General features: G+C 38.7%; 1 protein-coding gene across 1 annotated transcript in view; it reads right to left on the bottom strand.

Annotated features, from left to right (window-relative positions):
• Positions 1 to 210: 210 nt before the first annotated feature.
• LOC139722450 (sodium/glucose cotransporter 4-like) overlaps positions 211 to 12,373 on the bottom strand; it is a 12,569-nt gene continuing 406 nt past the window's right edge. Inside the window, exons 2-15 of the mRNA XM_071633744.1 lie at positions 11,719 to 11,790; positions 11,259 to 11,363; positions 9,375 to 9,434; positions 8,389 to 8,493; positions 7,850 to 7,955; positions 6,840 to 6,920; positions 5,633 to 5,850; positions 4,896 to 5,031; positions 4,209 to 4,316; positions 3,628 to 3,793; positions 3,165 to 3,336; positions 1,664 to 1,876; positions 1,011 to 1,156; positions 211 to 436 (exon numbers count right to left, since the gene is read on the bottom strand). Coding sequence (XP_071489845.1) covers positions 211 to 436; positions 1,011 to 1,156; positions 1,664 to 1,876; positions 3,165 to 3,336; positions 3,628 to 3,793; positions 4,209 to 4,316; positions 4,896 to 5,031; positions 5,633 to 5,850; positions 6,840 to 6,920; positions 7,850 to 7,955; positions 8,389 to 8,493; positions 9,375 to 9,434; positions 11,259 to 11,363; positions 11,719 to 11,790 — 1,914 coding nt within the window. The remainder of the gene's footprint in view (positions 437 to 1,010; positions 1,157 to 1,663; positions 1,877 to 3,164; positions 3,337 to 3,627; positions 3,794 to 4,208; positions 4,317 to 4,895; positions 5,032 to 5,632; positions 5,851 to 6,839; positions 6,921 to 7,849; positions 7,956 to 8,388; positions 8,494 to 9,374; positions 9,435 to 11,258; positions 11,364 to 11,718; positions 11,791 to 12,373) is intronic.

Genomic DNA, 12,373 nt, shown 5'->3' with positions numbered 1-12,373 from the left:
ATTGGGAAAACATCGAAGCCGCCGAATATCAAGATCCAAAATCTGTCGACGCTTTTCTGAGTGCATAGAAATATGGAGAGCGACCATCCTCTGCAACGAGGAACAAGCCCACTGACCGTGCGCCACTGACCAACAACATAATAATACATGTATGCATTTCTTTTGTTATTGTGCTGAGATGGACAATATGTATCAACCCCGGTCAGCAATTTAGATCCAATCAGTGGAAAAGAAAGTGTAGAGAAAGACACTGACTCCTAGCAGGATTGCCATGTTGACGTAAATAAACGTTTTTGCTCTCGGATCCTGCTCAATCGACGTAGTGATTTCGCGGATTCGTTTCTCCTGCTGCCTCGCCTTGCGTTGGTTGTCTTCGCTATCCGCCTCGTACCCACAGAACCAAGAGAGGGCGCGATACAGTTGTCCTTTTTCAGCTGCAACTGAAACATCTTTGAGATGAAAAACACACAGAATGTAAAGTGGACATTGAGAATGTAACGCAGAAACTAGTGTAGTTAGCTATTTTATGACTTGTGCTGCAGTCAAGAGAAATGTCGATTTCGGTTCGAGTTGTATCTGACAATCTGACGTAACGTTTTGTTTTGTTTTGTTTTGTTTTATGTGTCTTCTTCGCATTGTACTGCTCTCGCTATGACGATGACGTTGACATTACTTTATTTAGGTAAAGTATAACATCACAAAAGTGAATAATTATGCTCCATCAGCCATTAACATAATGTTTAATGTCGATTTTAGAGGTACGTACAACTCCTTGAACAAACGCAGGCTAAATTCGTTGTATTTTTACCATCAAGCTGACATGACAATTAATGCTAACATTGTGAGACAAAGATTCAACGTGTATCAAACAGGTAATGTAATATTTGAGGAATAATATAGTCCACTGAACCTTAACCACAAGTAGATAACAGTTACTGTATTGCATTGAATGCAGTCTAATTATTGGCCTGGTCGTACCTCCGTCCGTGGGTGTGGCCGTCGTATCTACCTTCTCCGTCCCCTGCTCCGTCGGCACTTTCATTTCCATTGTCTGGACATCGTCTTTCCCATCCCCAGAGTCGTCGTCGTCTTCGAATTCCTGTTCGTCTGATCTCTTTGCCTTGCTGAATCGAGTCCAAAACGTTGTTCGAATCAGCTTCACCACAAGAAAGAACAAATAAGAAGGAAAAAGATCTCAAAGTCAACCTTTCTGTAGATCCATGTATATCTGAAACAAAAACGCATCTACACTTCATGTCTGCATTCTTTAACCAGATGTGATCTTATATATGACAGAATGTGCCGTGCTGATCAGTTTGCCGAAGTTTATGCTAGTCATTTTGAGAAACTACCGTTAAACTACCGTTTAGGAGAGAGCACCCATCGCCCTGATAGATCAGTATAAATATTCATTTTACTTTGACACAGGGCCATGATATAAAGTTCCAAAATTAATGGGGCATCCTACTAGGATATCCCTTCAGTTTTGACTGTATTATTCTTCTTTTTTTCTTGCGGTTTGAAGGTGGGCCGCACAATTAACCCGTTGAGGACGGTTTGATTTCGCTACAACACGCAATTCCCATAGACACCTGCCCGAGTATACTCGGGACTCATCCTCAACGGGTTAATCATCCCTTTCGTTTTGAGGTTGTTCACTTACCCTTTCAGGAGGAGGCGGCTCAGTAAGAAGACTAACGACAATGTCGACAGTGAAGACAACGGCGAAGAGAATCATGTTAAAATAGAAGTAGTGCATCTTTAGGATATAGGGCCGGTTATCCTCCTCCCAGCAAACCGGCGCTGGCCAGATGAAATCCAGAATTAACCGGGTGAAGCCGGTAAAGGCGCCGGCGATCAGCCCCCAGAACGTGCCCTGTGAATAAAAGTTCCATACTATCATATTAATCACTCTTACCATCGGTCACCATGGGTACACACACCTCTTCATTTTTCAGATTGAATGACTGTGACGTATAGTTGGTACTTTTCTGCGACTGTTAAAATCTAACAATCATCCTTCTATTGTGGATATTGTGTGGCTCAACTTACTCTGCTCGCATAGAATGTGTCGTGCCAATCACACTTTGATCAATAAGACAAGCAGGAAGCGCAGTCCACAAGTGAAAAGACATTCTCAGATATCTGCTTTTAGATCAATAAATCTGAATATTGATGCCTTTTTATGCTTGCATGATGATATTCATTCATCATTCATTAATCTTTATTAGTCTATGCCATAGGCCTATATAAGATTTTTGTTTCCATTGACATTACATTGTACCGAAATAATCATGACGATGCAAACACACCGTCATCTCTCATCACAATTTCATATCTCAATGAAAGGTACAATGAACACAAACAACAATCGATATTCAAAGTTTTCTATATACATTTTAACACATGTATAATGGCAAAGGAAATGAAAAAAAAAAGACAGAACTCGCGAACGTGTATGCTTGCCACACCTTTGACCACGGCAAGCATTTACAGTGCGTGCTTTACACGGTGTCCTCATAGTGTAAGTGTCACAGGGCAACGAAGTGAATTCAGTGTATTTACGTATAGATAGTGTTCTTTGTATTGCACAGGAATCGGAATGCCAGTACATACTTCGTTGCAATGTGATAACTTGGTTCAACCACGCCGGTTACCAAATATGAACAACAGAAATGCAGTTTGTAACGATTAAATCCCGATGGTGACAAAATCCAACACTATACTAGTAAGTCCACCTCGAGATTTTCTCCCTTGGTCTTTGACTAGTATCTTTAAAAAGAAGAAGAAGAAGAAGAAGAAGAAGAAAAAGGAAGAAAGAGGAGGAGGAGGAGAAGAAGAAGAAGAAGAAGAAGGAGGAGGAGAAAAAGAAGAAGAAGAAGGGGCCCCATGGAAGACCATAAGTGACAATCACTGTCACTACTGATGATGGGCTTCCCGCCATGTATTTTTCTTTCCGTTCTATGTGAAATCGTATTGTTTTACTGCATTGAATATTATGAATTTTACAACCGAAATAAACACAGCTACTTAAGGAAGCCTACCCTGTAACCACAGTGATAGACGGAGCGCACTATCCTCAACAATAATAAAAACTAGAAACTAGGCAGCGCCACGCTGTGAAAAACAAAAGAATCCGACAACGACAACGAAAAACTCCTCACCATTTCGTTTGCCCTGGGCCACAGTATGGCTAGCAGGTAGACAGCACAAACACTCGGTGTGATTCGGCCGGCTATCCGGGTGAAATAGCGGTTCAAACCGTCACCACCCTGGAGCAATTCGATAGCGGGTATCCAGCAGATGCTGAGACCGACCATCACGACCACGATCACTCTGAAGAGTATAAGACAAATTGTGATTACACAGTGAATACATATACACCTGTTATTTCACGAAATGCAAAAAATGATGATGGTACATACAGTAGTAAGCAACGTACGTCACAAATTATGTATGTTCACTTGAGTTCACTTCAATGCATAACATGATGACTTTGATAGTGATCTCAGATTCTATTGTATGACTTTTTTTTTCTGGTTGATGATAGCCCTACCCCCACCCCATCCCTTTTAGATCGATGGTTCTGAAGGAGAGAGTACTTGAGTCGTCTAAATTGACACCAACCTTCCGACAATCATGAGTTCTCTAACCGAAGGCTCTTTGCCGGCGAACTTTTGTCTGAAATAGAGCCAGATGTCGACGGTGAAGAGAGTGCTGATGCTGTTGAAGAACGACGTCAGGCTGCTGACGATGGCGGCGAGCATGACGGCCAACATCATCCCCCGAAGACCTGTCGAACATTGATATGATCACGACTGAAATTTTCTTTGTATGAGTGGATTATTGAAGTAAAGCCACGGGAAATCTTAGAAATCTAAATACTTGCATGCAAAGTCATTTTAAAGAAAATTTTCCATATTGATAGATATTCATAATCTACAGTACTCTTATGGGCCGAATTTGTCGTGAGCAACTATGTTGTAACTTAATTTGACTAATCCTCCAGAACGTTTTGGCATTGCTACATCCACCTTCTCTCTCTCTCTCTCTCTCTCTCTCTTTAATAATATTTTTATAATTTTGATTTCTCTTGGTGCTGCACGCTTCGGGAAAATATAATATCTTATCAATGTTATAATTCCAGCGGAATGTCGTGTTTTATAACACCTGTAAAAAGGCATTATCTATATGTTTTCATATGGTACCTGATGGCATGACTCCAAGAACGAGACTGGGGAAGGCGGTGTTGGTGCATCCTTTGGGATTCCCGCAGGCGGCAAGGCAGGTCTCGGCGGAGGCACAGGCCACGGTATCTGTAATGACAAGCGAGAGAAACCATGCATGATAATATTTGGTAATCCTGCTGTCAAAAGTGTCTTACAAATATCTGTTAACTTAGCACACTAATACTGCTGTAGTGATCTGATAGTCGATGCTTCAACAAGATACGATAATGTGAAACTGCTACGTTCGAGAATGGTTATCCGGAAATATTGTCCGAACGGTGAAAAGATAGAACAGAAATATAGTAATTGAAGGTTACAATCTGATATCCCCAAATTTACACCCGAATCGAATCGTGTACAATCATTTTCTCATGGCAACTGCGATGGACACCATTACCATGTCTACAGAACGAAAAGATGCCTCTAACGAACAGAACATTACTGAAATGATATTAGGAAATGCTAACATTGAAACACGAGTCAATGAGCGCTCAATTATTCACTTTGCTAAGAAACATATTCTTTTCGGACCATTTGTAAACCAACTGCAAAATATCCGAGGAAATCGTTCTAATCCGTCGGAACCGTTCTGTCACCTGTCTCAATTACTTGGATATATCATGGAGGCTGGAAGTCAATCTACAAGGGATGTAGTCTTTATACTACCTGCATAGAGAACCCTGGCGATCATGCCCGGAATGACGATCATAAAGAGAGGAAGAATCTTGATGTAACCAGCGAAGATGCAGCCTCCCTGGGCGTGGGACAGACTCTTAGCAGACAGTGTTCGTTGGACCATCACCTGGACGGTATTTGGAATGACATGGAAAGGATGAGTTCTGTGATGACTCCTTGGTTATAACACCCTGTGTGCTTTCATCACGTGGTATCGAAACATTGACGTAATTATACATAGAAAGTGAGCATGCATCCGAATACGCACATGTTGGCATTTCTCTTTTCGCATCTATGATTAAACATATATATATTTTCTAATATCATTAATTTCCATGCAACAAAGCCAAAACACCATAAAGCCAAAACACTTTTAATCTGAGTTATCAAAGAAAGAATAAGAATAAGAATCAAGTAGTATACATTGCATCGTTCTTTCTGGAGTATCCGACAGGTTGTGGTGGTATATACTGCAGATATCCCACAAATGGTCATTATACATGTTACAACTCTGTGTAAAACGCATCCATCACATTGTCACAGGGGTTGGAGTGATCGATGGATTTAGAAACAGCAGCTAGACGATTTTGTTGTATTATATTTTTCTCTCTCTTTATATCAACTTAGAGTTCATCAACATAAAAAAACTGTGTGGCCAAAATGGCTGCTGATCGCTGCGACATCCTTGTGATATAGACAGTATGATGACCTTTAACTCGCTTGCCCACCTGTTCTGCGCAGAAGTACGTGATTGACGTCATAGTCTGCCCAATGACGAAACCGACCCAGGGAAAGTCGGAGTTGAAAGGGTGCGGGTCACGGAGCATCTGGAATGCATTCGGATTGGGGTAGCCACAGGTGTAGTTTGGAGTATTAAGTGTTTCGTTGGAAATGGCTTGAAAGTACTTGACCTTAAGGGATTGGAAACCGCCGATCTCTATGAAACCTGGATATGGGAATGAGGGCAAGAAAACCAAAACGAGACAAATTAGATATCGTAATGGAATTGCAGGTAAAATTTACAACGTACAGGGAGTTTCAATTGTATTTCCTCGTAGGCCTACGACTGTCTGCATTCAAACATTTGCGTTGTTATCTCTGGTAGAAACGTAGAATATGGCCACGACAAAGGGCAGCCGTCTTGGCAGGCTCACGTAGTCTCTAACAAGTGCTTTTGTACATGCGGAAACATACATACTGTATATTTCTCATCAACAAAAACTGGACATTTTCATTGCCACCTTGATTGTTGACGAAAAAGAAAAAAAAAAAACCACACCAGTGTACTTATCAAAAGTATACGTATCGGCATTGCGCTCATGGTGTGCATCACCAGCAGGGTTTACGCGCATTTTTCACTATGACGCAGCGCGTATTTTCAAATATCCTGGCAACAAGCAGGGCTATACTGGGGCACATGTTATCGTCTTCTCACTATCACATCAAATGCAACAACGTAAGGTGTTATAGCTGTGTTTCTGTTATTTCAAGACGCTTTGAGGATATTATTATGGATTATCTTGAGGACACAGAGAGGTGAAAGCCCAAAGTAAGTGACTGAATTTTCATAAGACTAAACATCAGAGAGATAACTTTGTTGACAGAGTGGAGCAGGCGTCCATTCATTGTGAAATCGTTTGCTAAAATTCATGTGACTACGGGAATGAATGGTTGAGTTTTGTTTGGCGATGACACTCAGTCAACATTAGACTCCTTTGACTGTTAGCTTGGTTGTTAGTTTTCGGGGTTTTTGTTTGTTTGTGTGTGTATGTGTACGTGTGTGTGTTTTTGTTTTGTTTTGTTTTAGGGGGGCTGAAAGTGAGTCCAAGGGTAAATATATAATTATTGTTATTATACGGATTAAAATATTTTACAATAGCATGTTTAGGCCTACCCAAAGGAGGAACTCTATATGAACAACGGGGTTCTACTTACTCAGTATCATCAGGATGAATCCACCTATCAGCATGATAAACACCTGTACTGTGTCCGTGTACATAACAGCAGCTAGCCCACCTGTGATAATAAAGTACAAAACGTTGAGATATAATGTAGATAGGCCTACACGAATTTATGATTGATTGTTATTGATCTTTATCAACCCACATTTCTACAATCTTGAGGCACACTTCATATATCATTCTTAAGTTGACTTTGATAGAAATTATATCAAAGAGTAGTAACTTTAAAAAAAAAAAAAAAAGAATTGGACCCGAAGAATGGAAGTTATGGAATTTGAAAGTTACAGAAATATAAACAGCTTCAAATATGAGAATGAATGAGGAACAATGCGAATGAAAATAAATGAATTGAATTGAATTGAAATAAATATTATTAGTGAAATCAGTCGCAACCATATATCAAGCAAATCAGAGTAGGCCTAGGCCATAATGTCATATCCTGACAAGTCCTTCTCTGAGATAATCACAAATTTAATTCCCTTCATTTTCTGATATAATGAAATAAATACAGTCTCGTATCTTTCGTTTCAAATTGTTATCATATTTCAATAACTTAGCAATCAACACTTAAATAGGAAAAAAGGTTAAATTGAATCATTGCCTAGCCTAAAGTATGATAGCAACGTTAGGTTGAATTCAAATGAAATACCATTACATGTATTGGAAGAGCTTGGTTTGATGAAAGTGCTATCACTGCATCCTCACCTCTTAGATGGAAACAAGAAGAATCATGCTGGCAGTTATAATAGTGATGCCGAGATGTTATTATATAATGATATTATTTCAGTCATGATTATTAATTATGATTGCAATAAGAATACCATACCATGAACAAGTATTGGAAATGACAAACAAAAATGCTTTATTGCCGTTATTAACTTGTCCCGTGGTGTCCCTCGACACCGATAGTGACGATGTGACTTGTCATTTAGAAGAAATCTTATATGCTGGTTGATATTTTGTAACCATGGAAACTTCACTTACCAGTCAGGGTAAAGATGCCAACAAACACCAGGATCAATACGATTGACAGGTATTGATTCCATCCCAAGGCCTGTTGGATAAAGAGGGCTCCGGAATAGAGATCCACCTGCAATTTTGATAGAAAACGAAGGTTATGTTGTTGATGACTGAACGACGGAAAAACATTAGCTGAGTTAAGTGAAAAGAAGAACGAAAAATAAAAGAATGATGATGCCATGATATACCAACACATTAAAATCCGTCACGTGTCCGTATAGCTCTTAAATTAAACAAACTGAAAAATATTACCAACTTAATATCTAGTATCACTCTCCACGTGTAAATTACATGTTTGACAGTTTGACGTTAAATACACAACAAGCAGATACTGCGCAGTCCATTTGCCATTACGGTTGCACACGATATGCTTTACATTATACTCGCTTCTGTTGTTGTTGTTGTTGTTTTGGTTTTTATGGCGTGTATCTCTCAGAATTGAGTATTTTGGATATAAAGTAGGTTTTGGCAAAGCCGCGGGAATCATTATTTCAAATTCTTACCGAGATCCTTGCTACGATGTAAACAAAGATTGACATGCAGGCCAGGTAAACTCGGATCCTCCGACCTCCAAATCTCTTCATCATAAATTCCGGTAAAGTGCATACCTGGTGACAGCGAAGAAAACAGAGCCAAAGAATATAAAGTACTTCACAGTATTGAAATATGTATCAACTATTATCTGGGAGAAAACTTAATGAAATATCGGAACACACAATATCATAGCTGTCCTTCAAAAGTTAATCATGTTCAAAGAAATTAAGAATGTTGCCACTGGAAGAGTGAACGGAGAGAAACAAAAGAAAGCATTCGGTCACTGTAAATTTAGACGAAATGTGTTTACCGACAATTAGACTCAATTATTGCTAAATTTCCTTTATTACATCCTGGGTATCGTACAAGCTTTGCTCGAGATGAATTTTGGCAATACGATATAGTGGTGGCCGTTATCTCCCCTGTTATCTCCTTACTTAATAACCTCTGTTTTGCCCAAAACAAAACTAAAGAGTTACTTCATTACTAGACAGTACTATATCACCCTTTTTTTTCAGGCAAAATGGAACTGGGCTTTCATTCATAATATTCTTATCTCACTATCGAATCAGATGAGAAATTTCAATGCAGATCGTTATGCAGAAAGATGTAGTTGAAGAAAAAAAGGCTCAGAACATTGTAAAGCACAGCACTAATTGTGTATATGTTAATTGTGTTTTTGCCAGTCATTACAATCATCAATATTGTTATCTTAATTATCATAAACGATGTCCTATTATAAACTACGTATTATTTAGTACGGCTACAGTCAAACCTCCTATAGCGGCCCCGAGGGTGACGAAAAAAGTGGCCGTTAGAGACGGATGGCCGTGACAGACAGAGTCTTTAAAACTGCATTTGTCTCAGATATGCGATTGTTTTTAGTAGCCATATACGGCAGGTGGCCGTTATAGACAGGTGGCCGCTGAAATATGTTTGACTGTACATTTCTTACCCCTGAAGCAATGTAGACGGGGATGAAGAGGAACCCCATGAGTTGAAGAAGACCCAGCGCCTGAAGACAGAGGAAAGGCAGTAACCAAACACTGTCATAAAATGAGGTCCAAAATTCGTGTCATGTAGACTTGCACACCCTGTTGTCTTACATCCCTTCCTCATTGCACTTCTTATCTCTTCTTCTCTTCCATCCCTCTCTATCTTTCTCTCCCTCTTTTTTTTTGCTAGTCATATTGTAATAGCTATATATTCGCTTGCGCGCGCAAATAACTTTATGAAAATATGTAACATATGCATATAATTTTTAAAGTCAAAATTACTTTTTGAATTTCTCCTTATGAACTGCACTTGTTGAAGTTTTAAAAATATAACCGCAGAAATGGACGTATTGCTATTGAAGCTATGTTGCACATTATCATGATAAAGGCAATGATAATGATTGAAATGATAGTGATGATGTTGGTGATGATGATTAGGATTTATTTCCATTTGGATTCAATAGCAGATTATCCTGGTGTTGTCATGGCCCCCGTTACTGTTAAAACATTTAAATGTTACTTTATCCATTTATCTGTTTCATTTTTTCCTGGAACGAAGACTTCAGAGAAACATTGTGAACGTACGATGTCGTTGGAAGTTGTGAGCACCTTGCAAGACTCCTTTTCCACGTCTATTTCAAGAGATTGTGGCTTTAATCTTTGTTAGTCGTGTTTCAAGGCGGGAGTAACAATACCAACTTTTAGATTGCTTGTAGCTCCGTTTACTGTGAAAGGGAGTAATTCACTATAGTATCATCTCTTACCGCTGCGTTCATGCAAGGTGGAGGTGACGATGGATTCGTCAACTGTAGATGCATGACATGTTCTTGCGCTGATCGATTTCACTATAACATTTTGAAATTAAGGTTAAAAGGTATAGCTGCCAAATACAGAGCTTTAAAGAGTCGCGAATCCTTTGCAAATTTAATGCCAAAAATGAAAACTAGTACGAATCTTTCGCCCCCTATTACAATCTCTAACACAAGATACGATTCGCATTATATTTACAGGACAGTAAAACTCTCGATGTGTTTATCGACAAACACGTAAAGATGTCCTTTGATCGGACACTATGAACACAATTAAATTTGTCTCGCGGTGACAATACATGTCATATAAACGACCATTATCTGAACGTAAATTTAGACAATAAGGGAGGCTGTTCTTTAATCTCGCGAAACCAAGGTTTCATTCTGTTGGTATAACAACGAATCTATTTTATAGCACCGATATTTGTGCCACGATGAACTGATTGGATTATTTCTGTATTTACCAAGGAGTATACGCTGCATTACTCCCGGAGTAAAGTCAGGCGTTTTTGTCTTTTACGTTGTCTTTTGAGCATACATGTACATGATTATGATATTCATAGTGTTGTTAATGTTTATGTTTACGTTTTACATTTAAGTGAATTTCAAACAATTTTCGCACTCTTTTGATTTTTTTGTTCAGTTTCCTTTCAGCAGAAAACAGAAAATGTGAGTTGATATAATTTCACAGAAGAAGTGTATACAGTGTCGCACACAGAAACAAATGATAATAGCTAAAGCTGCGTAAAATGACGTTGGAAACATCCATGTATCAGTATGGTGGAAATGAAAATAACGGATTCTATGATGAAATAAATAGGAGTAAATGCACCTCTCTGACAAATCCTAATCACAATTCGTTAGCATAACTGCGATATTGATGGAAAAGAGTTACTAACTGATTTCGTTATACAGTTTTATATCATTTCATAAGTTGCTGCTTGTATTAAATCAGCATAATAAATTACATCAGGGACAAAAAGTGTGCATATATCAAAATGGAGTCATCCTATAGTTATCTTGGCGTTGACATACGTTTAGCTCAAAGGCACCCGGAGTCAGTCCTCCTGCGGCTGCATCCCCGGCAAGTCCAACGAAATGTTCGCTGCCAATGTTGCTGCCGAATATCGATGCACCGACCTATACAAAAACAAATAAACAAACAAATAGAAGCTCAAGTAATGCTGAAAGAAAGCAATTGTGATAGGAGAGATTTAGTATTCATTGTGTCAATACCCCTACATCAATCAAAGTAATATTGACTTGTTTCGTTTACTGTAGCTTGGCATGTCCTTCTGTCTTAAAAGTAGAACGACAACTTTGTTAATTTGCTTTTATACACTGGCTGTCTTTATTCACAAGGTTACTGTATATACATTTACATGCTATACTGTAATTACATCAACAGAACAGAAGTACTTTTGAGCGATGAGAAAAAAAAAAGTTTCAATATCAGTTCTGCCGTCTGTGTATATGGAATAGAAGCATCACATACCGGTAGCCATGTCATGAACCTCCCTGCGAGGAAGTAGCCACTGACAGTACCTCGATTTGTGGTGAAAAGCGCCTGATGAGGAAGCAGCAATGAACACTTAATCAGAATTCAATGCGTCATTGAGGTGTTATAAGCCTATACCTTATTAATCCTAAGATATGCAAAACTATAGATTCATGGTTATTTCATGTTGTTATAAAAATGTACACAGTGTCATGAGAGAAATATTGATAACAAGGTGGTGTTTATGAATGATTGGTGGGTGCTATACGAGCATTTGCAGAACTAACTTTTCTTTTAAAGCAAATAGGACACTTGGAATTAGGCATAATTATGTGGAAGATAATAGCAAGGTGCAGTCTTAGTAATTGTTAATGTATATTGCCGATACGCCGCTTATCAACGGTTGGTTTCTGATGTTACATTCTTAACCAGTTTACTCTTGGGCTTTAGTATAAGCTGAAGATGGGGAAGGGGCTACATAATAAATTCCATAGCAACTTTATACCTTAAGTAAAGTTAATTATCTAAAAACATTTTATGATAATATATGTAAGGAAAGTTTCGCATTCCCACAACCGATTAAACAAAACCTGTGGTACACTAATTGAATGTAAATGGAATCTCTGTGTAATACTGAATAGCATTTCCAAAA

The sequence above is a fragment of the Diadema antillarum genome, unplaced genomic scaffold (assembly GCF_040938485.1).
Source record: "Diadema antillarum isolate AM-2024a unplaced genomic scaffold, OU_Dant_1.0 scf00000165, whole genome shotgun sequence".
Lineage (NCBI taxonomy): Eukaryota > Metazoa > Echinodermata > Echinoidea > Diadematoida > Diadematidae > Diadema > Diadema antillarum.
This window is presented reverse-complemented; position numbering and strand designations above follow the sequence as displayed.